A 23,481-nucleotide genomic window follows, 5' to 3' on the forward strand; every position below is an offset into this window, starting at 1 on the left:
AACTGGGTGTGTTGGTAGATAATGCAGAATCAGAGGGATTTGGAGAGTATAGAGTTTTTGGAAGAAATGTGGCTGATAAGATTTAATGTAAATTAATGTTTTATGTGTTACATGTAGGAAGTAAACATTTTAGATTAAAATACACAATCAGAGGTCTGAAACTTGAAAGAAGAAAGGCCTGAGAATGGTAGTAAAATGATCATTATTACATCAAGACAGTGGAAAGAAGCCATGAATAAGACTAGCAGAATGCCAGGTCATATAGCGCCACCATGTGGAGCACAAGTCACGTTAGGTTATACTAAAGCCTTATGACACTCTGGTGAGGCCTCATCTGGAGTGTTGTGTGCAGTTTTGATCTTCGGACACATAAAGTCTGTTGTAGCACTAAAGAAAGTCCAGAGAAGATCAACAAGGCTGATTCAGGACTGAGAGGTCTGCACTATAAGGACAGACTGAAGGAGTTGAACCTTTTCAGCTTAAACAGAGGAAGATGAAGATGTCATAAATTAAGTTTTTAACGTTATGAAAGTAATTTCTATGGTGGATGCACTTTATTATATTAGATGGATCACACAGATGTTAACATTTTTCTCCAGAAAGAGAACAACAGAGATAAGGAAAAAGTGTGGACTATAGGACCCTTCAGAAGCTGACAGTTATTTTGAAAAATATTGAATAAGATTAGTGAGCTTTATGAGATGAATGGCCTGATCTCATCACAATTGTTCTAAATGAGGAGCAGAGAGCTGGAGGAACTGATGACCGGAGACATAAGACCAGTGGCTTACCTTTAATACCATCATCAATGGGAGTGGGCTGGAGACTTGCCTGAATGTTCATCAAGAGGTCTTGTCCTGGTGAGACAACAAGAAGAGTCAGTTACAGCAGTAAAGGGGAAGTATACAGAAGTACACAGTGAGGTATACAATCAGAAAAATATCAAAAACGAAGGTGCACTTTGTCTGGCAATAATGAAGAGTTAACGTCTGAAAGTAAAGAACAAACCAGCAATGTGTGTCCATATTGGGAGTCTGAAATTAACTGTCCAGGAAAGAAGACCAAGAAAATTACACACCATATAGTATTAGGAACAACAGACATATTGTGTGTTTATCATGCTGAGGAGAGCAGGAGGCAAAGTGGAAAGCAGGGACTCTTTACTGAGGCCTCAGGAGAATAATAAGCTTCATTGGGATTTGAGGAGGAAACTTCTGAAAATACAAAGACGGATGAGCATGCGTGTGGACATCTGGGGGCATCTAAAGCTAACATTTACACACATCAACATTAGTGGTGTCAGAAGACACCAGAATCTGTAACTTCCTGTTAAAGTAAAGAAAAAGAAAATATTATTACTAATCATCCTGGTGGGCTGTAGGTGTAGGCTTATAAATGACAGGTGGCATATAGGTGACAGTAGCAAACCAGTTACTAAATAATATGGTAGGACCACTGACCCATTTAAAGACTTTAATAGACACATAAAAGAGAAAATGAGGGGAACTGGAGGAAGTGTTAGCATTGATGGCCAACAATCAGGCGTCTCCGTGTAAGTGATGGACCTGACAGCCATGTGTGTCCAGTGGCCTACAGACAGTAAGGTTGTGTTTTGTGTTCTTGTGACTCTCACTTTGTTTCCTTTTGTGATTTCTCCACATTCATTGTTTTGCTCTCTCTCAAGACCCCATTAACTCACCGCCCTCTGTCACCTCCTCTAGTATTCTTGTCAGGTTTGGTGATGGAAATCTCACAAGTTCTTCAGCTAGCGCCACCCACAGGCTCACCAGTATCACACTCTCCATCTTCATTATGTCACTGATGAAGGTCTCCACACCTGCCCGCCCCTGACCCTCTTCTTTGGCTTTGAATCTCTGAAAGGCAAGCAAGCCACCAGAGGGTCACATTAAAAAAGACCACTGGGGAAGCAGAGCAGAGTGGTCAGTAGGGTCTGATGACCTCACAATAACAGAAAGACCTACTTTGGAGGGTCAGAGAGTCTCAGATGATTCTCCTGAGCTCACCATCTCTGCTCAGCTCTCTGTGCCTCGTACTGACAGGGAGAACTGCCTACCTTGGCTTCATCGTTGGTGAGGATGTTCTTGGTGACCAGGTTCTGCAGGATACTTGTGATGTCGTATTCAATCACGTAAGCCAGGTGTGGCTTGTAGAACTCTGTGATCTTGAGGAGATCCTCATTAGAGAAGGTTTTTATTACTTTAGGAAACTTGTGTGTTAAACCTGAAATGGAAAGAGAAAAAAATGAAAATTCAGAGATGTGGGCGTGTTGGAGGCTCAGGGATGAGAATTCAGTCTGACATGACCACCTCTCTCAGTCCTAACTAGTAGGCTCATCTATTCACACAGTAAATATGAGAGAATAACATCAATGACAGGCTGGACTGGTCTCATAACACAGTGGAGCTGCTGTATATAAGAAAAGGCAGAGCAGACACTTTTTACTGAGCAGACTCTGCTCCTTTAATATGAGTAGTGACGTCCTTAACATGTTCTACAACTCTGTGATGGCCAGTGTGGTTTGCTCGGTTAGTAATATCACTTTAAGAGAGGACCACCAATTCAACAAGATGATTAACAAGACACTCAATCACTGAGCACAAAGCTTAGGTTTGGCGGAGTGGATTTTTGACACACTGAATGAGCTCTCCAAGGCTCAAAGATCATAGCTGTCTTGGTCACTGCAGTTTGGTCAGCTTCCCGCTCCAAAAGAAATGCCCAAACCTGACTTTAAAGGAAACTGAATCAAAGGTCCTTTCCAGTTACAGATCCAGTGCTTTATTTGCTGATCAGATTTAACCAGAGTTCAGTTTGGAAATTCAAGCCTAAAACAGGAATGTCCTTTTTGGTTCCTTTGTTGAATGAAGGTGTCTCCACAGACATGTCAGCTCATCCTTGACTTTTGTCTTCATTCTCAGATGACTCAGATGACCACAATGTTAGTAGAGCCGTAGTTTTGCCCTTCATTTTACTGTTCAGGTAGTGGTAATGCTGTCGGCTTTCTGCTCCTCTTCTTATTACAATACAATACAATACAGTTTATTTTTGTATAGCCCAAAATCACATAGGAAGTGCCGCAATGGGCTTTAACAGGCCCTGCCTCTTGACAGCCTCCCAGCCTTGACTCTCTAAGAAGACGAGGAAAAACTCCCAAAAAACCCTTGTAGGGAAAAAATGGAAAAAAACTTGGTGTTGAAGTTGCGTTAAAGTTAGAGAACCATGTGACCATCGGTAAATCACACTCAAACTATTGTGGTTGTTGGTATTTTAGGTGTTCTAAGCAGCAGGATAATGAAGTGAACAGAAAATCATTTTTCATTGCACCTTTGAATGCAGAGTCAGTCACACTGTGATGTTAGTCTATTCATCCATCCATCCGTTTTCTATACCCGACTCTACTAAACCCATAACTGAACTGGGATTGAGCCATTCATCTTTGATGGCCTCTGGAATGTCGGCTCCAACATGTCTAAATCATCTATTAAGTCATCTTCATGAAAAAAACACATCTACCATTAAAAACATCTAAATGGCAGAAAATCTTATATTTTTAAGTCTGTTTCTCTGTGTGTTTTAATTGTGGTAAAATTAACACTTTCTTATTTTAAGAAGTTAGAAGACTAAGATCTGTTGTAAAATAAACACTCACATTACAGGCCTTAACTCCCATTCTGTGTTTGTCTCGTCTTTCCATCTTGGTGCTTGTTTTAGTAAGTATAGCGTAACATTCAGATGCGACTTAATTAACTGATTTAGTAGGGTGTTGTATCATGTCAGCCATTAGGAATGCAATGAGAAGTCAAGCAAAATGACCCCTTTAATTGGCTAACTGAACAGATTACAATATGCCAGCTTTCAAGGCAACTCAGGGTCCTTCAGGCAGTTTGTGATCAACTGATTTAATTTAACTGTAATTAACTAATTTGAAAGTTGGAGCGCTTTCTGTTATTGCTTCATGAAAGAGACAGATATCACATTTTTATTTTTTAACTAGTTATATGTGTGATGTGTGACAAAGGTTTGCTCAGAGTGCCGTGCCATTGTACAGGCAGGCATAAGAATCAGGCAGACATGCACCGCCATTTCAATGATTTTACAAACTAAAAGTTGAGACCAATAAGGCTGCTGTGTGCTTCCGGTCTCCTCAAGATCACAGAGTTCTACAAGCCACACCTGGCTTATGTGATTGAATACGACATCACAAGTATCCTGCAGAACCTGGTCACCAAGAACATCCTCACCAAGTGAGGAGTGGAGTTGGGGTAAGGTCTCCAAATCCGAGGATACACAAGCGAGGTGAGCAAGTGGGCAAAGCAAAACCTCCAAAGAAAGAGTCACTCGCTTAGCGGCTAATAGAGGAGCGAGGCTACCACATTGGGAAACAGTATCCTTTTTTTACTTTTCCTCCTGCCGCTAATACACAAGCGACGCAAGCATGCTGGCAAAAGGAAACCTCTGAAAAAACTTTCAATTACCTGACATCTTGACATTTCAACTTTTTTTCTTATGATTTCAAAAATTTCTAGGACCCTGTGCTTTTTACAGCACAGGCTTACACAGCCAATATATATAAGTATTTATTTATATATATATATATATATATATATATATATATATATATATATATATATATATATATATATATATATATATACCAAAAATAAGCAGAGGCAAAAAGAAAACACGTCTTAACAGATCGGAGTCCACAACTGAACTAACATTGGGAAGGCTGTTCTATTAATATGAAGAAGACAGGAAGAACTGGGAATTCATGGACTGGAAATGAGATCATGAGGAGGAGGGTTCTGGAGGCGGAAGTGATGTCATCATTGTGAATTTCACCTTGGGATTAATAAAGTATCTATCTATCTATCTATCTATCTATCTATCTATCTATCTATCTATCTATCTATCTATCTATCTATCTATCTATCTATCTATCTATCTATCTATCTATCTATCTATCTATCTATAGGCAGGACTTGTAGCCCTGAAGTGAGGGTTCTTTGGTTGTTGTGCAGAGGGACAAAGGGAGAAAGCATTAAATGACAGTGCCAACCCCTGGTTTGGATAAGAAACAACATTATTCAAGAGTAAAACCATTTCCCATGTGGACATGTGTGACTACAAAGTGTTGTTCGCTTTTCTATGATTATATCCACCTCAAGAGCGACTCATCATGTTTTATTGATAATTGTTTCATCATGGCTGGGCTCTATCACACAATCTACCTTTTTCATTCTCAGAATAATTTTTTTTTATCATATGTGATTTGATATACATGTAGCTTTGCTCTTTCAGGAATATGTTGATTTTTTTTTTTTTAAATGAAATTCAATGCAATAAGTTTATTGTTATGTGTTTAAAATACAATGAAAGTCTTATATGCACTTTTCATCATGCAGCACACTGAGAATCTCGATCTGCTAGCTATGGAAAATAACAACACAGCATGTAATGAGCAAAGAAGTAAGCACAGTTTAGGAAAAAAAATATCATTTTAGTGGATATCTGTGTTGTTATTCAAAGCCATGGTAGAATAAAACCACACAAGAAACAGAACTGCAGGAAAACAAGTAGAACACAAGTGGGAAGCAGAGGGAGAAAGAACTTAGGGGTTGTTTGGGTTGTGATTGCAGGAGTGTGGGCCACCGCTGTTACCTGAGCAGAAAATGTATCCCTGCTTTGACAAAACAGTACCAGGAATCTCTAGTAATAAAAATTTATTTCCAGTATGCTTTTGTTGTCCCTTCATCCATCCATTTTCTGCCACTTATCTGGGTCTAGGTCAAGGTATATGGAAATATATATATATATATATATATATATATATATATATATATATATATATTGTGATGGATGGCCGGAGGTTAAGTCCGGCTGGGATGTCCCAGAACAGGAAGAAGGGAGAAGAGCAGCCTTTTTGGGACACTGCCTCCCCCGGGACGCTAGGTGGGAGCTCACCTGGATGACAATGGTTCCCCAGAGTCCATTTCTTCAGCCCTGTTGGGTGCCGTGGATGTTGCCAGGGGGAGCTCACAAAGAACCCGGGACTCCTACTGTTACTACGACCTGGAGGCACAAGGACGGAAGCCTGCAGTACTTCCGGGCTATTTGAGAACTGAGAATGTGGCATTGACCCAGAAGAGAAGAAGGAGTACTTCTGGGTCACGGACTATAAAAAGGACTATGGGAAACCTAGCAAGAAGAGCCGGAGTTGGGAGGTTGGGTGACGAAGCTGCTGGGACTGGAGGATCGTGGAGGATTGTTATTGTGATTATTGATTATTGTTTATTATATAAGTATTGGAGAATTGTGGAGTGTGTGGTGCTTTGTGCACTGTATTGAAGAAAATATTACAGAATTCTTCTTGATGCTTTTAAACGTGTGAAATGGACGTCTGTCTGTGGGGTTTCACGGGGCAACAACGCCTCTAGCGTCCACAATATATATACAGTCGTACCTTGGTATACGTCCTGTTTGGACGTGAAAAATTTTGCTTGGTATATGACCTTTGTTTGGAATATGACTCGCATGCTAGAACACTGTGCTACCCTTGTATTACCTCTCTCGAGACAAAGCCACGACTGCCCACAAGCATCAGTACACCAGTTGCTAGCATTCAGTGAACAACCTGCGCTATAACTCTGGGAATTTTCATGTGATTTTGTGTTTTTTCGCGTAAATTTGAATTAGTTGTTGAAAAGTATGAAGGTGGCATGTGTATCCGGGACATGGCTGCTGCATACCGTATGCCGAGAACGACGGTATCTACGATTGTGAAAAACAAAGACATTATTAAAAAGTAAAGAGAGGTTAAATTTTCATTTATTTCATCTAATTGCTTTTGTATTTATGTATTTTAGTATTAAGCAGTGTTTAAATTATTTTATACAACCCCATCGATGTATAATATGCCAATAACAATAGGATTTTTTTCATAGGAACGGATTAATCATTTTCCCTTTATTGCTTATGGGAATATTGGTATAAGTCCAAGGATCTGGAATGGATTAAGGATGTATACAGAGGTACCACTGTATATATACTGTACATATATACAGTATATACAGTATATATATATATATATATATATATATATATATATATATATATATTCATGGCATTCATAGTCTGAATCACAATCTGATTCTGATTGTATGGGTGGTTACCTACCAGGTAATGCTGTGGTTAGTCAGCAAGTCGGCTAACATCTGCCCAGAATTAGGGCGAAACATGTGTACTCTTTGCATTATTTGACAGTAAAACTTTGTAATATATATATATATATATATATATATATATATATATATATATATATATATATATATATATATATATTTATACACACATAAACACACACTATATCCACCACACAAGTAGCTGGGAGGGGAGTCAAACCTAACGACTGCAGTTGCTGGATCTCATCACCTTGAGCTGGACATTGAAGGGGGTGGCAAAATACACAACTCAAATACATTTTAGTACAGTTTCCCATTTCCAAAGTATTGCGAGTGACATGTGTCACATTCTGAAAGCCAATAATGTGATGCCTGGTGTCTATGAGTATGGTAAGATCTGCAGCAATCACAGTCCTTTCTTTTTCTTTTCTCCATTCTCTGCTGGTGTGATAAGCACAAGACAAGCCTCTCTTTCCTTCTTTACATGCAGTCTCATTGTATGCCTTTTACTTGTAGATGAGGTTTCATTGATTGTCAGCTCTTGCTAATACACAGAAGAGTCCAGGCCTACAACAGGGTGAATCTCAGAGCAGTCTGACTGAGTCACTGGGGATGTCAAACTGCACGACTGACATCATGAGAGGTTCTTGTAACTGTCCCTGACTTGCTAAGATTATGCAAATGAAGGCTTTCAGAATTTAAATTACAAATCCTTATTTCAGCTGCATTACATTTTTGGGAGTGTGTTTAGCTTACCATCTAATGTCAGGCATTACACTCAACTGAAGTCAGGCCCACCACACTCACTAGTCAGCCCACCACACTCATAGCAGGTGTGTTTTTGTGTTTATTTTTTTGTTTTATTTCTCATCTATCTATGGCTATAACTGTAGCCTACTCTTAGCAGTTTCATGATAAACACTCCAATTCAATTTACATATTTCTTGTACGATGCTCTGAATAAACGTCTTCAAAATGAACTGTGATAACCTAAAGATCAGTAAACAATACTTTAAAGTCGTTACAGTGCAGTATTTCTTGTAGAGAATTCAGTTGCTTCATTTGTAAACTAAGAAAGGTCTCCCCTTATTTTAAAGAAAAGAGAGATAGACAGGTAACACAAAAAGAAAAAGAGTGGGTGAAAAGAAAACTGTACGAAAGTGCTTTAAAATGTCTGAGTAATCCTGCCTAATATGCCGTGCTCTTCTTATGTGGATTACTTGTGGAAAGAGGCAGCACAAAGCCCCCCGACTCCAGACCCTCTTTGATGGTGTCACACTGCTCACGCACCGAGGCCTGCTTTGTAAAGAGCTGTGTCTTTATAGCTCACTCTTGTTTGAAAGTTGTGGTGTTTCATGTGTGTCTTTTAAGGAGCACTGCAGAAACACAAGGAGCAAAAAAGTAAAACAGCGCTGATAAAAGAGCACACTAATATGACATGAACTTACTGTTAACAGCACATATGGAACATTTAAACAACATTCAACTATGGAGTTGTAAAAGCACTGCTCAGTGGCAATCAGATGTGAAGTCACAAAGATTAAAACACAAACAGCAAGAATCCAACACAGTGATATAAGTCAGCAGTCCACCCACTGAACCTTCCCAAAGCAAATAATATGCCAAAAAATAATAAAAAAACACACAAGGACTTTGGTTTTGTGCATAAAGTGTGTGTCTTTCAAACTGCTTGGGATGAAAATTTTGAAATTCGAGGAGAAAGTCACCAAGTTTTTCTCACCAGACAAAGCAACAAAGTCTTCATCAGATCTTCCTTTCCTTGAGATCATGGACACAAACTTCTCACTGAAGCCGTCTTCACTCATCTTTAGGTTTTGTAGTTTGAATGATCGTTTGTCTCTTCTAAAGGCTCCTTTCACCAAAGTTTAGGTGAGCTCTCAGCAGGCTAGGACTGTGGAAACAAAACAGAGAGGACATTAAAATTAAAATAATGATAAGAGCTAGAGAGTGGTGCAGTGGTAGCGCTGCTGCCTCACGGTTAGGAGACCCAGGTTCGCTTCCCGGGTCCTCCCTGCGTGGAGTTTGCATGTTCTCCCTGTGTCTGCGTGGGTTTCCTCCCACAGTCCAAAGACATGCAGGTTAGGTGCATTGGCGATTCTAAATTGTCCCTAGTGTGTGCTTGGTGTGTGCGTGTGTGCACCCTGTGGTGGACTGGTTTGTTTCCTGCCTTGTGCCCTGGGTTTGGTTCCAGCAGACCCCTGTGACTCTGTAGTTAGGATATAGTGGGTTGGATAATGGATGGATGGATAAGAGCTGGGTAGGGAGATGGCAGACTTAGGTGTGTCACTCATTTGAACACTTGAAGGAAATGATCTCCATATGAAGGTCTACAAACATCTGAGCTTTTAGAAACTTAACAAGAGACTCAGGAGCTGAACTCCAGTTGTGAACCCCAAGGAAGAAAACAATAAAACATTTTTGTGACATGTCAACTCAATGGCCGTATCCTCTCTGATCAGTCTGGAGCCCTTTAAAGTTCTTCAGTGGATGTGGGAGCCAACAGGGGTGAAGTCACAGGAGGTTCTCCTCACGTTGTATGACAGTCTTAACATCTTTGGTGGAAACCGAGCTGCTGCAACTACACAGAGAAGCTTCACTTTCATTGTCAATCACAATAAATGGTGAAGTAGCAACCTCTGTTAGAATCTGCATTATAAAATCAGATAGACTACTTTTCACTAATTGATATTTCATTATCTTATTAATAACTTCACTTCATAAACAGAAATATCGTTTCATTTTTTACTTCCTCCAAAATGTCCCTTCCTTGAGACAATCATAGAGGTTCAATACAATGTGCTGTGAAGACCCCGCTGTTGTTTATCTTTTGGCAATGATGAACCAGAATATTTTCCCTTTGACATCTAGCAGTGAGATTTCTCTGAAGTGGTCAATCCTGCCAAATTCAATTCTTTAGGAGCAAAGTGTCCCTCTGGAAGAAAAAGTAGGAACATCAGCCTTGAACACTGGCAGAGTGACTACAACACCTTAGATATCCTACTCAGAGCCTGGGGACAGTTTTTGTACATTTTTTACATGGTGCCTGATAGTCCTTTTGCAGATCCTGCTTGAGCTTGTGGAAGAAGAGAATCACTAACCCGTGATTATGGAAGGAGTCAGGGTCTCACACCAGAAGAGAATGTTCAAAAGCCTTCTTTTAATTATTGTTATTTATTGCATACCTAGACTGGAGTGTCAGTAGCATTGCAATGCCCCCCCCCTCCAGTAGATATTGCAGCTCTTATATATGAGCTGGTTGCGTGCAAAGCTTCACACTTTTGCAGAAGTACAGAGGATTGATGCGAGAGCCTGAAAGTTAAATTTATATGGCAGTTACAGAATACAGAGATAAACTTCTTCATTTTACAGGAAGAACAAGTTGCGAAAAATACATATTCCTGGTAAAGTCAGATTCTTTTGAACTGCTCACACAAATAAACAATTGCTGTGCATGCTAAATGTCAAGTACACACTGTTAGATTTTTGCTGTGCTCTACTCAAAATGTCACATACACACTGTTAGATTTTTGCTGTGCTCTACTCAAAATACAAAATGGAAGGTTTTCTTTATTCTTATTCAACAGGCTTTTTCCATTACTTCCCTTACTTCTTCATTGGTAAAATCTGCTGTGCTGTAAGGGGTGTGTGGTTTAAAATTGGTAATCAAAGAAAGCATTCCATGCTGGGTTCTCCATGTGCTGCTGCTACCTTGTCTTCAACGTCTTCCTTACAGCTCACCAGTTTCCCACTTCTTGGCTTTTCCAGGAATTTGTCTATGAACTGAAAGGGGTTCTTGTAAAAGGTTTACCTCTGTTGCTACTCCTCTGTTTTCTTTTTCCAGATCATTTCTGCGTCATTGAATGCTCCCAACGTCCTCCTCCTCTGCCCTAACTTAGAGCTTAGCTGGCTCAGGGCTTCCTTTTCTGTATCATCTGCTTTTTGACACTGTTTATTGAGTGTCCTTAGCTTATGGAGCCTTTCACTGCCTCCTCCTGGGACCTGCTGATAGCGCGATTGTCTTACCTTCCTTCAAGCCAAAGGCATCGCCGCATGCCTGACACAAAACCTGTACCATGGCATTAATTTTCTTGGTAGCATCTCCTTCCAGGCTGCTATCCAGTATAATATGTATATCTTCATCCAGTTGTGCCCATTTACGATCTGCTACTGGTGGTAAATTCGGCCATGGCCTCTGTGACTTCAGATTCAGCATCTCTTCTGGTGCTCTGAGTAGGTTTAGCAAAGAGGTCCGGGGCTCTGTGGTTTGCCTCCTGGCCCTGACCCTCCATTGACTTACAAGCCATACCAAGAGTTGGCTTTCTGAGTGATAGCAAGTGCTTTGCATGGTTGAATTTGCTCATTGCACTTGGACTTATTGTACCTTGGTGAACCTTTTCACCTCATTTATTCTTGAAGACTCTTGCCACATCCAAACTTGTATTCTTGTATCCTGTAAGGAACCTCAGGAGAAGGTGGCAATGAAGGTTTGAGTGATAAGTCCATTTTATCATTCTTTGCCACAGGTGCATTTGACTTAGATAATTGTGAAAATTATGTTTCATCTCATCTGTTGGAAGATAATTACAAGAACCAATATGTTTTTTAACTTTTCCAGGTTGTGATGGACCTTGTCCTCTTTTTGGAAATGAGGGCTATACATTCCACGTCTAGCATCAGTGTAAGTTTTTGCTTTCCCTTGAAAGAAGATCATCAGCCTTGCAGTGAAGAGGATGAGGAAAGACATTGAGATGTATTTGTATATTTCTATGATGAAGGGGAAAACATGTGGAGTAATAGCATGTGGTGTTGAATGGTAAATTGGAAGACATTCTGAGAGAGTGCAGGTCTCCAGGGATTTGTTTGCAAGATAACAGACTGAATGAAGCCTTTGAGATCACATTGAAAACTTTCAATGCCCTGTTTGCAGTCAGATGGTATACAGAGATATGTATGTGATGAATATTATATCATTTGTGTTCAGAAATACTGCAGAGTCTGCAGATGTGAATTGACAGGTGTTTTCTGACAGAAGGGTCTGCAGATTTCTGAATCTGGTAAATTGAGATAAGGAAATGTGTGACATTTTGAGTGGAAATGGAAACAGTGAAGGTAACTTCTGGCCACTTGCAATGATAATCAGTCAGGGTTAGTGTATAAGTATAATGCCAGGCAGCTGTTTCAAATAGACCCCCAACATCTATTACCAGTTTCTCTCAGGGTTCAGATGGAAATGGCACAGGTGTAGAAAAGGAAATTGGCTGTCTGATGAGAAGATTGACACAGTTGACAGTTTTTAACAAGAACTTCAACCATGCCGTCTATGCCTGGCCACCAATAGAGATGACACACACGCACTGTCTACTTTACACATATCTTTGGTGACATAGACAAGTGAATGCAACCAACATGTGACTCTGAGAGAAAGGAGCAATGAGGCGAGCACCACAGAACACATAACCATCTTGTACACTGAATTCATCTTGTAATCAGAAATATAGATGTGTAACTGTGTCAAAAGCATTAAGAGAAGATAATTCACTGTAAAATGGAGAGGCAGAAGCAAACTTACCCAGTGACAGGGCAGTTAGAGCAAGAGACTAAATCAATACAAAGTCATCATTTTTTTTATTTTATTGATTTTAAAAGCAAATAACATTCCATAGAAATAAGTCAAGTTTTACAAGACTTGGTTCAAAACTAATCAAACTCCACCTATGAGAAAGAGAGCTAGGCTAGCAGAATAATACTTTAAGTTAGTAAAAATGAGTAAATAGATAAATTTATAAATGAGTAAAAATAAATAGAGAAAAAAAAAAAAAAAAGGAAAAAAAAGGGGAAGAATCTGCTTCCTCAATTTAAATGCTTATTCTAAAATGTTATTGATCAGATCCTGCCAGGTTTTGAAAAAGGTCTGAACAGATCCTTTAAGTGAGAGTTTGATTTTTTCCAATTTCAAATAATATATAACATCAGTTACACACTGGCTTAGAACAGGAGAGTTAGGATTCATCCAGTTGAGCGAGACAAGTCCATGTGCCAATAGTGTAGCAAAGGCAATCACAGTTTGTTTGTCCTTTTCCTCTTTAAGCCCATCTGTGAGCCCACCAAACACAGCTGTTAGTGGTTAGGAGGGATTGGGGCTCCAAAGCTGTCTGAGAGGTATTTAAAGATTTTGGTCCAGAATGATGTTAATTTGGCGCAGGCCCAAAACATGTGGCCCAGTGAGGTTGGAACTTTATTGCAACGTTTGCTGGTTGGATCTTGCACTGGAAACATTTTGGACAATTTTAAATAAGAGAGATGTGCTCAATATATAATTATAAGCTGAATAATTGTATGCTTTGTGCATATGGAGCTGAAGTGAATTCTGTGCATTGCTACCTTCCACTCCTTTTCTGAGATGTTGAGTGAGAGATCCTTAACCCACTGTCCTCTTGGATCTTTGAAAGGGAGGGACTGTAAAATGTTTTTATATATTACAGAAATACTGTGTTCAAGACTGATCAATATTTTTCCAGCATAGAGGTAGGTGGGAGGTGAAGAAAATTGGGCAGGTTCTGTTTAACAAAGTTTCTACATTTGAAGGTAGTGAAAGAAATGTGTTGCTGGAAAGTAAAATTTGGAGTGTAATTGTTTGGAGGATGCAAAGACATTGTCTATGTACAGGGGGGTATTTTTCGTACGTCGCTTAAATCATCCGAGATCAGCTGCCTCATCTTGGATGAGTTAATGCCAGTGAAACTCATCCAGATAAGTTGGTTTTTCAAACACAGTCGTGTATTAGATTAGTCTAGCTGGATCTAATCATCCGAGATGAATGCGTGCACCCACGCTGAGTGAAAAGCCCATATATATTGAGTCTAGAAAACATGATCAGCAAGTCTTTGATAGACTGCAACAAAATGACGAAAGAACGGGTACATTTTTTTTTCACACAAGCGGAGCAGGACCTTTCATTCGAAGTTGAGTGGAGGATTGAAGGATTTCAAGATTTAATATGCACAAGGGGAAACACTGCAAAAGCAGCCCAAACCAAAAAAGACAGCTGGCAAAAAGTGGCCGACAAATAAAAAGCGTGTGCAATGTTGCCAATAGATTTTCATGTTGCTATTGAATAGTTACATGTTTTAAGTGTTTCAAGTTAGACGGTCATAAAATAATAGGTTTACATTTTTTGATGTGAATAATGCCATTAATATTTAATTATGCAGTGCACAGATTCAGACCTGTAATGTACTTAGGCATTGAGCTGGATGGCCTTGTGTCCTCTTTCGTGTTTCCAATTTGTGTTACTATTTATCAATAATTATTTCCTTATCAACTGCTGGAAAGACTGCCATTGTCTCTGTTACCTTTTCTTCTGTTTTATGACAATTAAATAAACTCTTCATGTTTTCAGAGCTGTCCCCTAATAGACCATACATACACTACATCACACTTAAAGTCGGCTTAAAGCTGATGTTTCTCCCTCCTCTGATCTCTGATTGATGTTATCAGTTACAGTGCTCACATAATCGTGGATTGCCGAGGCCCACCTTGAGTTAACGTCAAACACGTGGTGTTCGTGTAGCTGACTCACAATTAATTGGAAAACACTTTAAATCAAGCAGAGTTTACTCAGCTAAATCATGGAATACCATAGAGGAGTTTTAAAAAATCACATATCACAATTCACAGCACATACTTTACAAAACCCCCCACACACGAATCATAATACATAAAGCCACAGGAACATGTCACACATACCAAGAACCTCAACCCTCCTCTTTATTGCATCAGAAATCCAGTCCCTGAAAATACAAAAGATCAAAATATGCAAAACAAACAAAAATATGCAAAACAAACTGAACCCAAATGAATTAAATACACAATGTTAATGCAGGTAAGTTAGATCTTTCCCACAGATACACAGTCCCTCAAGGCCCACCAGTATAACTGCTCCAGTTAGCCCACAGCGTATGCTATCTGACAATCTGCCCTCAGGATTAATTCAAGATGCTGGTTGAGTTGTAAGCCTTCCGCCTCTCATTTTCCCTTTTTTGATTATGAAACAATATCCATTTTTAAAACATGCCACTCAATCACAGGATGTTCTCTGGTGGCCCTGACATGCCATGTAGGCAATAGAAACTATCAGGGTACGAGTTATTCAGCAAGTGGTGCAGAGAAATAAAAATAAAATACCACACTTTTACTTATGTAGATTTGTTACAATTTGATGATTCTCTGCTGATCTTCACTCAATAAAGGCCAATCTGTCCAGTGAATCACCAACATGAACAGGCAACAAGAGAACAAACTACTAGTGACCTCTGCACCAATCCCCTGGAAGGCCAATGATCTGCTTTCAGAGATCAAAACGAAATCCAAGATTCTCAGTTAAAAATCTGAAACACGTGTCAAAATGCAGCTGATCAAACAAGCCCTAATAAAAGAGAAGTTTGTTTCCATCACAAAATCTTTGCCAAATCAAACAAGAAGCACCTAGCAATGTATCCCTAACCTAGTACAGAGGGCACACTGGGCCGCCATCTTAAAGAAGGCCATTAAATGATGACACATGACAGAAATAATATCATAACCATAACCAATATGGCTGTCACAATTATGAAAATAACACAAAATGGTAGTGTTTGCCAAAAAAGCCAAATTAAATCCTCTATGATCCAATGTTGTATAACAAGAAAATGTGAAACCTGCCAAGAGGTGAACCAAGAGGCACATCATTAAATATGTTTAAAATAAAAAGTGAAAAGGGCAGACGTGTATTCAGCGATACACAGACCAACACACCAAAAAACAAGTAAAAAGGCCTGAAAAAGACATAAATGGGTCAAAGAAAATCAAAATAAAATCAAATCCTAACAACCAGCAACATAGAATGCAAGAGCAGAAATTGCCTTAAATGAAACAAGAAAAAATAAAACTTAAATTTATGGCAGCAGTAAACAAAGTGAAAATCATGAGATAAAACTCAATCTGACTTGATGGAGATTCCGAATTTAATTTTATATCACACATTAGTCCTTAGACTTAATGCACTGCTATCAGGACTGACAAGAAACAGTAAAATAAAGAAACACTGAGCATGGCAGCCGAGAGCAACGACGAAACATGAAAATGAGAATTTCACTCTGCTGTGTATGTGTGACATACAGGTTCTGGTCATAAAATTAGAATATCATGACAAAGTTGATTTATTTCAGTAATTCCATTCAAAAAATGAAACTTGTATATTAGATGCATTCATTACACACAGACTGATGTATTTCAAATGTTTATTTCTTTTAATGTTGATGATTATAACTGACAACTAATGAAAGTCCCAAATTCAGTATCTCTGAAAATTAGAATATTGTGAAAAGGTTCAATATTGAAGACACCTGGTGCCACACTCTAATCAGCTAATTAACTCAAAACACCTGCAAAAGCCTTTAAATGGTCTCTCAGTCGAGTTCTGTAGGCTACACAATCATGGGGAAGACTGCTGACTTGACAGTTGTCCAAAAGACGACCATTGACACCTTGCACAAGGAGGGCAAGACACAAAAGGTCATTGCTAAAGAGGCTGGCTGTGCACAGAGCTCTGTGTCCAAGCACATTAATAGAGAGGCGAAGGGAAGGACAAGATGTGGTAGAAAAAAGTGTACAAGCAATAGGGATAACCACACCCTGGAGAGGATTGTGAAATAAAACCCATTCAAAAATGTGGGGGAGATTCACAAAGAGTGGACTGCAGCTGGAGTCAGTGCTTCAAGAACCACCAGCACAGACGTATGCAAGACATGGGTTTCAGCTGTCGCATTCCTTGTGTCAAGCCACTCTTGAACAAGAGACAGCGTCAGAAGCGTCTTGCCTGGGCTAAAGACAAAAAGGACTGGACTGCTGCTGAGTGGTCCAAAGTTATGTTCTCTGATGAAAGCAAATTTTGCATTTCCTTTGGAAATCAAGGTCCCAGAGTCTGGAGTAAGAGAGGAGAGGCACAGAATCCACGTTGCTTGAGGTCCAGTGTAAAGTTTCCACAATCAGTGATGGTTTGGGGTGCCATGTCATCTGCTGATGTTGGTCCATTGTGTTTTCTGAGGTCCAAGGTCAATGCAGCCGTCTACCAGGAAGTTTTAGAGCACTTCATGCTTCCTGCTGCTGACGAACTTTATGGAGATGCAGATTTCATTTTCCAACAGGACCTGGCACCTGTACACAGTGCCAAAGCTACCAGTACCTGGTTTAAGGACCATGGTATCCCTGTTCTTGATTGGCCAGCAAACTCGCCTGACCTTAACCCCATAGAAAATCTATGGGGTATTGTGAAGAGGAAGATGCAATACACCAGACCCAACAAATCAGAAGAGCTGAAGACCACTATCAGAGCAACATGGGCTCTCATAACACCTGAGCAGTGCCACAGACTGATCGACTCCATGCCACACCGCATTGCTGCAGTAATCCAGGCCAAAGGAGCCCCAACTAAATATTGAGTGCTGTACATGCTCATACTTTTCATGTTCATACCTTTCAGTTGGCCAACATTTCTAAAAATCCTTTTTTTGCATTGGTCTTAATTGATATTCTAATTTTCCGAGATACTGAATTTGGGACTTTCATTAGTTGTCAGTTATAATCATCAACATTAAAAGAAATAAACATCTGAAATACATCAGTCTGTGTAATGAATGAATCTAATATACAAGTTTCACTTTTTGAATGGAATTACTGAAATAAATCAACTTTGTCATGATATTCTAATTTTATGACCAGCACCTGTACACTTACACTAAACAGACAAAGCAAGGATGTTTACATTTTACATCTATCATTAATTTCATTTTTCTTTTTTCTATTTGTAAAACACAAACATAGGTTTTAAACTGCGCTACAGAATGAAATTAATTTCGTAGTTTTTTAAAACATCCAGGCCAGGCAACTCTGTCCTGCTCTGCCAGCTCAGTATAATTTAACGTCTTTGTTACCTACAGTCAAATACGAGATTCTGAAAGTCACCTGCAGCCCCTCCAGTGTCCTGAGTGAGTAGAATATCACAAGTTACTCTGAGCAGTTTATTAGTTCTGTTCTCCTACCTGTTTATGTCCTTGATGACCCATGAACTGACGACGTGACTTTATTCAATATGCCGCTGCGGCCCCTCAACTTCAGCAGACGTTGTCAGTTGTGAGGCCAAACCTGAGACTGCAGCAGGACTCGGTGTGTCTAATGTCAGCTCTCTGGCTGATCTTCTACATTACAAACACACTGAAATGAGGAAGTGCAGGTTTGTGAATAAAGTAACAAACAGGAATGCTGTCTGGTGAGTCTTCATCAGTCAAGGGGGCCACTTTACCACCCGGTGCTCATTACTAACAGATGTTAACAGACACAATTACAATACTGACGTGTGGGCCTTTCTTCAGATTACACACAGAGTGGTGGCCACTGTGACTCAGCGTCTGTCTCTTTACCCTCACAGGTCCATTTTCTCTTATTCATTGCTTCTGAGCACACACATTAAAAAAGCAGAGATGAGTGACATGTTTTGTTCAAACTACAGTAAGTAGCTTATTTCTTATTGAAATTTATTATTTTTCAGTGAGTCACAAATTGCCAAGAATTTCTTAGGACTCTGTCAGTACAGGTCTGGGTTTGCTGTGTTCACGGTTCAATACAGTTATTATTTTACCATTAATAATTATCCTGCTTGAAGTGTCCTAACTTGTGATTTATTATTCTTGTTATTTTATTTTTCTGATTTTATTCCGTTTCATGAATGCCTCCGTGTTGTTGAGGACAACTGCACCATTGTTAAACCACCGTGTACAACATTATGTTTGATACCAAAAACACCCCATTCACACTCCTCCAGTCAGACCTGAATGATTAATCTGAAGAGACGTGATTGTGGCCAATGTACAGTATAGGCAGGCTGTGTGCGTGTAAAGGTGAACATCACTTGATCTCAGTTGCATGAAAAGCTGTTTGATGAAAACTAGATGACTGAACAATTTTCCTTTCATGTCTGGACGGTGCAGTTGACCTTCCTGAGTGTGCAGAGCTTTCAGGTAGTTTAGTTTCAGAAGCCCCTCTTCAGTGTTGTCAGTGGAGGTCTGCTGTTGTGCTTGCATCAGTTTAGAATGAGTGACTGCTGCTCAAGGATTATTTCCTGCTGAATGAGGATCTCACTAATCAGAGCTGAAAGAGAAAAAAATGAAGTAAGACGCATAACAAATGTCAAACTCGAGTGCAGTTTTACAACAATAATCCCTAAATAGCAGAGAATTAGAAATCCTTTACTGGTCATTGTAAACACACCACAGCACACTACAATGAAATGTGACATCTGCATTTCACCTCCTCAGTGTAGGAGCAGTGAGTAGCTGTTGTGCAGCACCCAGGGAGCAGTTTGGGGGGCTCAGTGCTTACTTAAGCGTACCTCAGTTGTAATAATGAGGGATGGACAAGGATGATTGAGAGTGGAAGGGCACTAATCTAGTATTCGACCAAGAGACCTTCTGTCCAAACGCATGCATCTCTAAACTTTAGGCTACCACTGCCCTATTCTATTTTTATTTTTTTAAAAGAAACACAGTAATAGAGTCAACCCTTGAGTCATTTTTCATAGAAACAATTAACGCCATGTTAACACATAAACACAAAAAAAAGGAGCACACTGCAATACTCTGTACCTTAAACCTCCATTAAACTCAATGCATTCCACTTCATGACTGCCATGATCCATCCATTATCCAACCCGCTATATCTTAACTACAGATATCCTCAGAAAATGAAGTTATCTTCACACATCTGATAGTAGCCTTATAAGTTGCTGTGGAGAATGGTGGAACCACTGGCTTTGGCCTTGATATCGACAAACTATCACTAAAACAAAATCAACAGTTCTAGTTATACCAATCAATTTAAATAACAGAATAGAGATATCTGCCCAGACAACACTTGTATATGTTGCATTTACCATTCCAGTCGTACTCTCTGCATTTAAATAATGTCTACACGCATTGGCTCACTGAAGTTCAGCAGATGATGCATCTGCTTATTCAGGTAGTTTTGTGAACATAAAGTGTAAGAACATACATCTACTAGAAGTGCGACGTATCAATATACTGTACATCATCCTCAAGAGTTCTTATTTAAGTCTATCATGTAGATAATTCATCACCGTCAAGAAACCACCTGCAGGTGGCACCTGTTACCATTGTGGGGGTGTCTGTTGGGGCCAACAGTCTACAAGATAAATAAAATGCAGTAAAACATTTACATCTGACAATAATTCTGAAGCTTGCAACATCCAAATATATAAATGATGAAAACTTAAGGGTGGAATGTTATTCTGAAGTGAAAAAAATAAAACAACATGAAAAAATGGCCAGCATTTCTCAATGCACTTGCATAGTTTAAACAGTGTGAGATGCCACTCAATAGACATCCATGTTGGGACAGAATTTCAGCAAAATAATAATTTCTGACCATCAAAAATTTACTAGCAGGTGGTGCTGGATGCCTCAGTTGAGATGTTTCCTGGGGTCACAGATCTGCAAGATCAACTTCAACAGAACACAGGAACAAACGGGGGGTGCAGAAAAATTACACTTGAAAGTGAAAATGTAAAGGTGGAAAAAGTGATTTGGATGTGAAAATCAACATTGTATGAACAAATGGAGAGTGTTTCTCAGTGTACACAGTTTGAGAAGCCTCCCCTTTCTACAACAACTTTACTTACAGGAGTAAAGCTCATGGATGCCGTGGTAAACTGAGGAGGTGATGACAGAAATCACTAACTGCCCCTTGTCCTCAACTAAGTTGTACACGTCACATTCTGATAGGACACCGTGATTATATTGTGGTCCAGCCATATTTAGGGCTGTGAATGATTTATGATTGAAAGACCCTTGCTGCCTCCTCCTTCATCCCCACTGTCACCAGCTGAATGGTAAGCAGCCACTAAGAATTGACTGCTCAGCCTAGAAAAGCAAGAAAACAAAACCAACAATAGCACTTTTGTTAAAAATCTAACAGCACCGGTATTCGTAACTTATGTCCTTCCTGGGATTTTCATTGTATTTCGAGAATGTGATGCTTCTGGCAATGAGTCCAGTGTGAAAGGGGGAATATGAGATGATTTCCTGAAAACCTAACCCAGAAATATTGTGGTAGTTATGTGTGAAAGGGCCTACAGTGTAAGTGAAGGTGTGTCTCACAAGTGATGGTCTATAGATTGCTTCAAAACGCGATGCATACATCATCCTCCTTTGCTTCCTTTGGTTCAGACCCTCAGCCTCTGACTGCAATTCAGCCTCCATGATTTTTCTCTGTCTCTGCTCAGAATTATCTGTTGTAAACCAATTTTGTGATACAGCATGCATACAGACATCATCAGATACAATTATGATTGAAGTTCAACTTTTTGGAATTCAAACATCTGGCGTACACTCCACTGTGTCCAGAGAGTCAGGCAGCAGGGCCTGCTTGATGGCATTCACTTGTTGCTTTCCTCTGAATGGTGGCCGCCAGCACACACCATCTTTCACTCACACACCACACATTTGTGCTGTCAAATTCCACCCCTGTAAACTTACTGCTCTAAAAAAGCAGAGAACAAACTGACCATAGCCCCATGTCAAAGAGTATCAATGGCAGCCTTTCTAACAAACACTTCCAGATGTCAGATTTTCATGTGCTAAAATGGTGGAGGGGCAGAACATCACCATCATCATCTTTATATGACAATCTAGCACACCTTTGTATATTTTCATACAGGTCAACAGTTTTTCAAGTTGATGAAAGATTACATACTTTATGGATTCCAAAATTGCATAAATTTATGAAGTACTCAAAAAATGTGTCTTTTCTTTTCTATTCTCTATTCACAATGTGCACTTTGCCTTGTGAGCTCAGGATATTTGCTATTAATGTAATGCTTTTGCCAGTCACAACACAGTCATCTGCCTCATTCCATGTTTTAAATATCATGGATTTGCCATCCAAGTCTACTTAATGAAATTAACAAACTCTGTGGTGTTGAAAAGAAGCTGTTGGGGGTCCATCACAGTGTTCCTTTGTCAAGATTGGATTTCCCTCTGTGAGCTCATGACTTGGTGTCATATTCACTTCAGAAATTCACCATATGATCTGTGCTAATGGACTACGGGGTGCTCTGATCATCTTCTTAATGTGACCCAAGTAATCTTCATTGGGAAATCCAGATATTGAGTCCAAATTGTCAGGCAACATGACATCCTCACACAGACGAGTCGCCCGGACACATTGTAGACTACATTTTCAGGACCATATAACTGACTGAAGTTCTCCACAAATTAAGTCAAAGGAATACTGAAGGTCTATGCAGACCTATATAAGAACTATGTGCAGGTTGATTCCTCTTAAATGAAAATACACACACATACAAAATCAATCAAGATTAAGCCCCTAGTTTTGAGCCTTTACTAATCAATAATCTGTGATATTTTAGGTTAAATTGCTCATTATAAGAGTTCTCCTACTAATTTCAAGATGCGTGTTATTTTCATACTTAAGTCTTACCAAGTGTAGTTTCTATTCTTCCACTGGCAAATTTTTTCATTTACTTTGATTAGAATAAATTCAAGTTAGATTTGTAACTTCACTGCCTATTTTTTGAGTATCATTTCTTGTTGTGCATGGAGTCCACCACTTCATGCTACTTTGGTCCACGTAACACAGCACAGCTACTGACATTTCTCATTGACCTTAGAGATGTGCTGATGGTGTTGGAACAACAGCAGCAGGACCAGTCATGGCAGTCCTGTGTGATTACCTGGGATATGTCAGTTTTCATCGGAGTATTCAAGTCTGTGGATTGTTAAACACTAATGACAGATTCATACTTGTGCGCCATCCTCCTTATCCTCCGTTCTTCAACTCTGTTGAGAGACTTTTCTTGGCATGGCAGTGGAAGGAGTATGACAGACATCCCATGAACAGGAAAATCTTCTTCTGACAATGGCGATGGTTTAAAAGACACATCACCACAGCAGGGGGGATTTTGCATGCTGTCTTATGTCACATACACATGATTAGGGGACAACTAAAGGGTTTTTTTTAAGCCAATTGATTATGGACATTTCTTCTTTATTTTTCCATTGTGATTATATTTTGTTATGTATGAAATTATTTTAATTTAACCATTCAGTTTTTTTATGTCATGATGGGAGGATGTATGGATGAGAACAGAATGGGACATATGGATGGGAGAAGAAACGGAGTAGAGGTTATT

General features: G+C 39.5%; 1 protein-coding gene across 10 annotated transcripts in view; it reads right to left on the reverse strand.

The window, feature by feature from the left end:
- Nucleotides 1–23,481, reverse strand: part of LOC114644082 (NACHT, LRR and PYD domains-containing protein 3-like) — a 97,502-nt gene that overhangs the window by 59,448 nt on the left and 14,573 nt on the right. For 8 of the 10 annotated variants that reach the window (XM_051921936.1, XM_051921932.1, XM_051921937.1 and 5 more), the window contains exons 1-5: nt 18,299–19,411; nt 8,941–9,111; nt 2,075–2,241; nt 1,700–1,874; nt 792–857 (exon numbers count right to left, since the gene is read on the reverse strand). In XM_051921936.1, coding sequence (XP_051777896.1) covers nt 792–857; nt 1,700–1,874; nt 2,075–2,241; nt 8,941–9,025 — 493 coding nt within the window. In that variant the 5' untranslated portion in view covers nt 9,026–9,111; nt 18,299–19,411. Of the gene's footprint in view, nt 1–791; nt 858–1,699; nt 1,875–2,074; nt 2,242–8,940; nt 9,112–18,298; nt 19,412–23,481 lie in introns of those variants that run through there. The other 2 variants (XM_051921930.1, XM_051921934.1) reach the window with 2 other exon arrangements.

This window comes from Erpetoichthys calabaricus, assembly GCF_900747795.2.
Source record: "Erpetoichthys calabaricus chromosome 1 unlocalized genomic scaffold, fErpCal1.3 SUPER_1_unloc_6, whole genome shotgun sequence".
Classification (NCBI taxonomy): domain Eukaryota; kingdom Metazoa; phylum Chordata; class Cladistia; order Polypteriformes; family Polypteridae; genus Erpetoichthys; species Erpetoichthys calabaricus.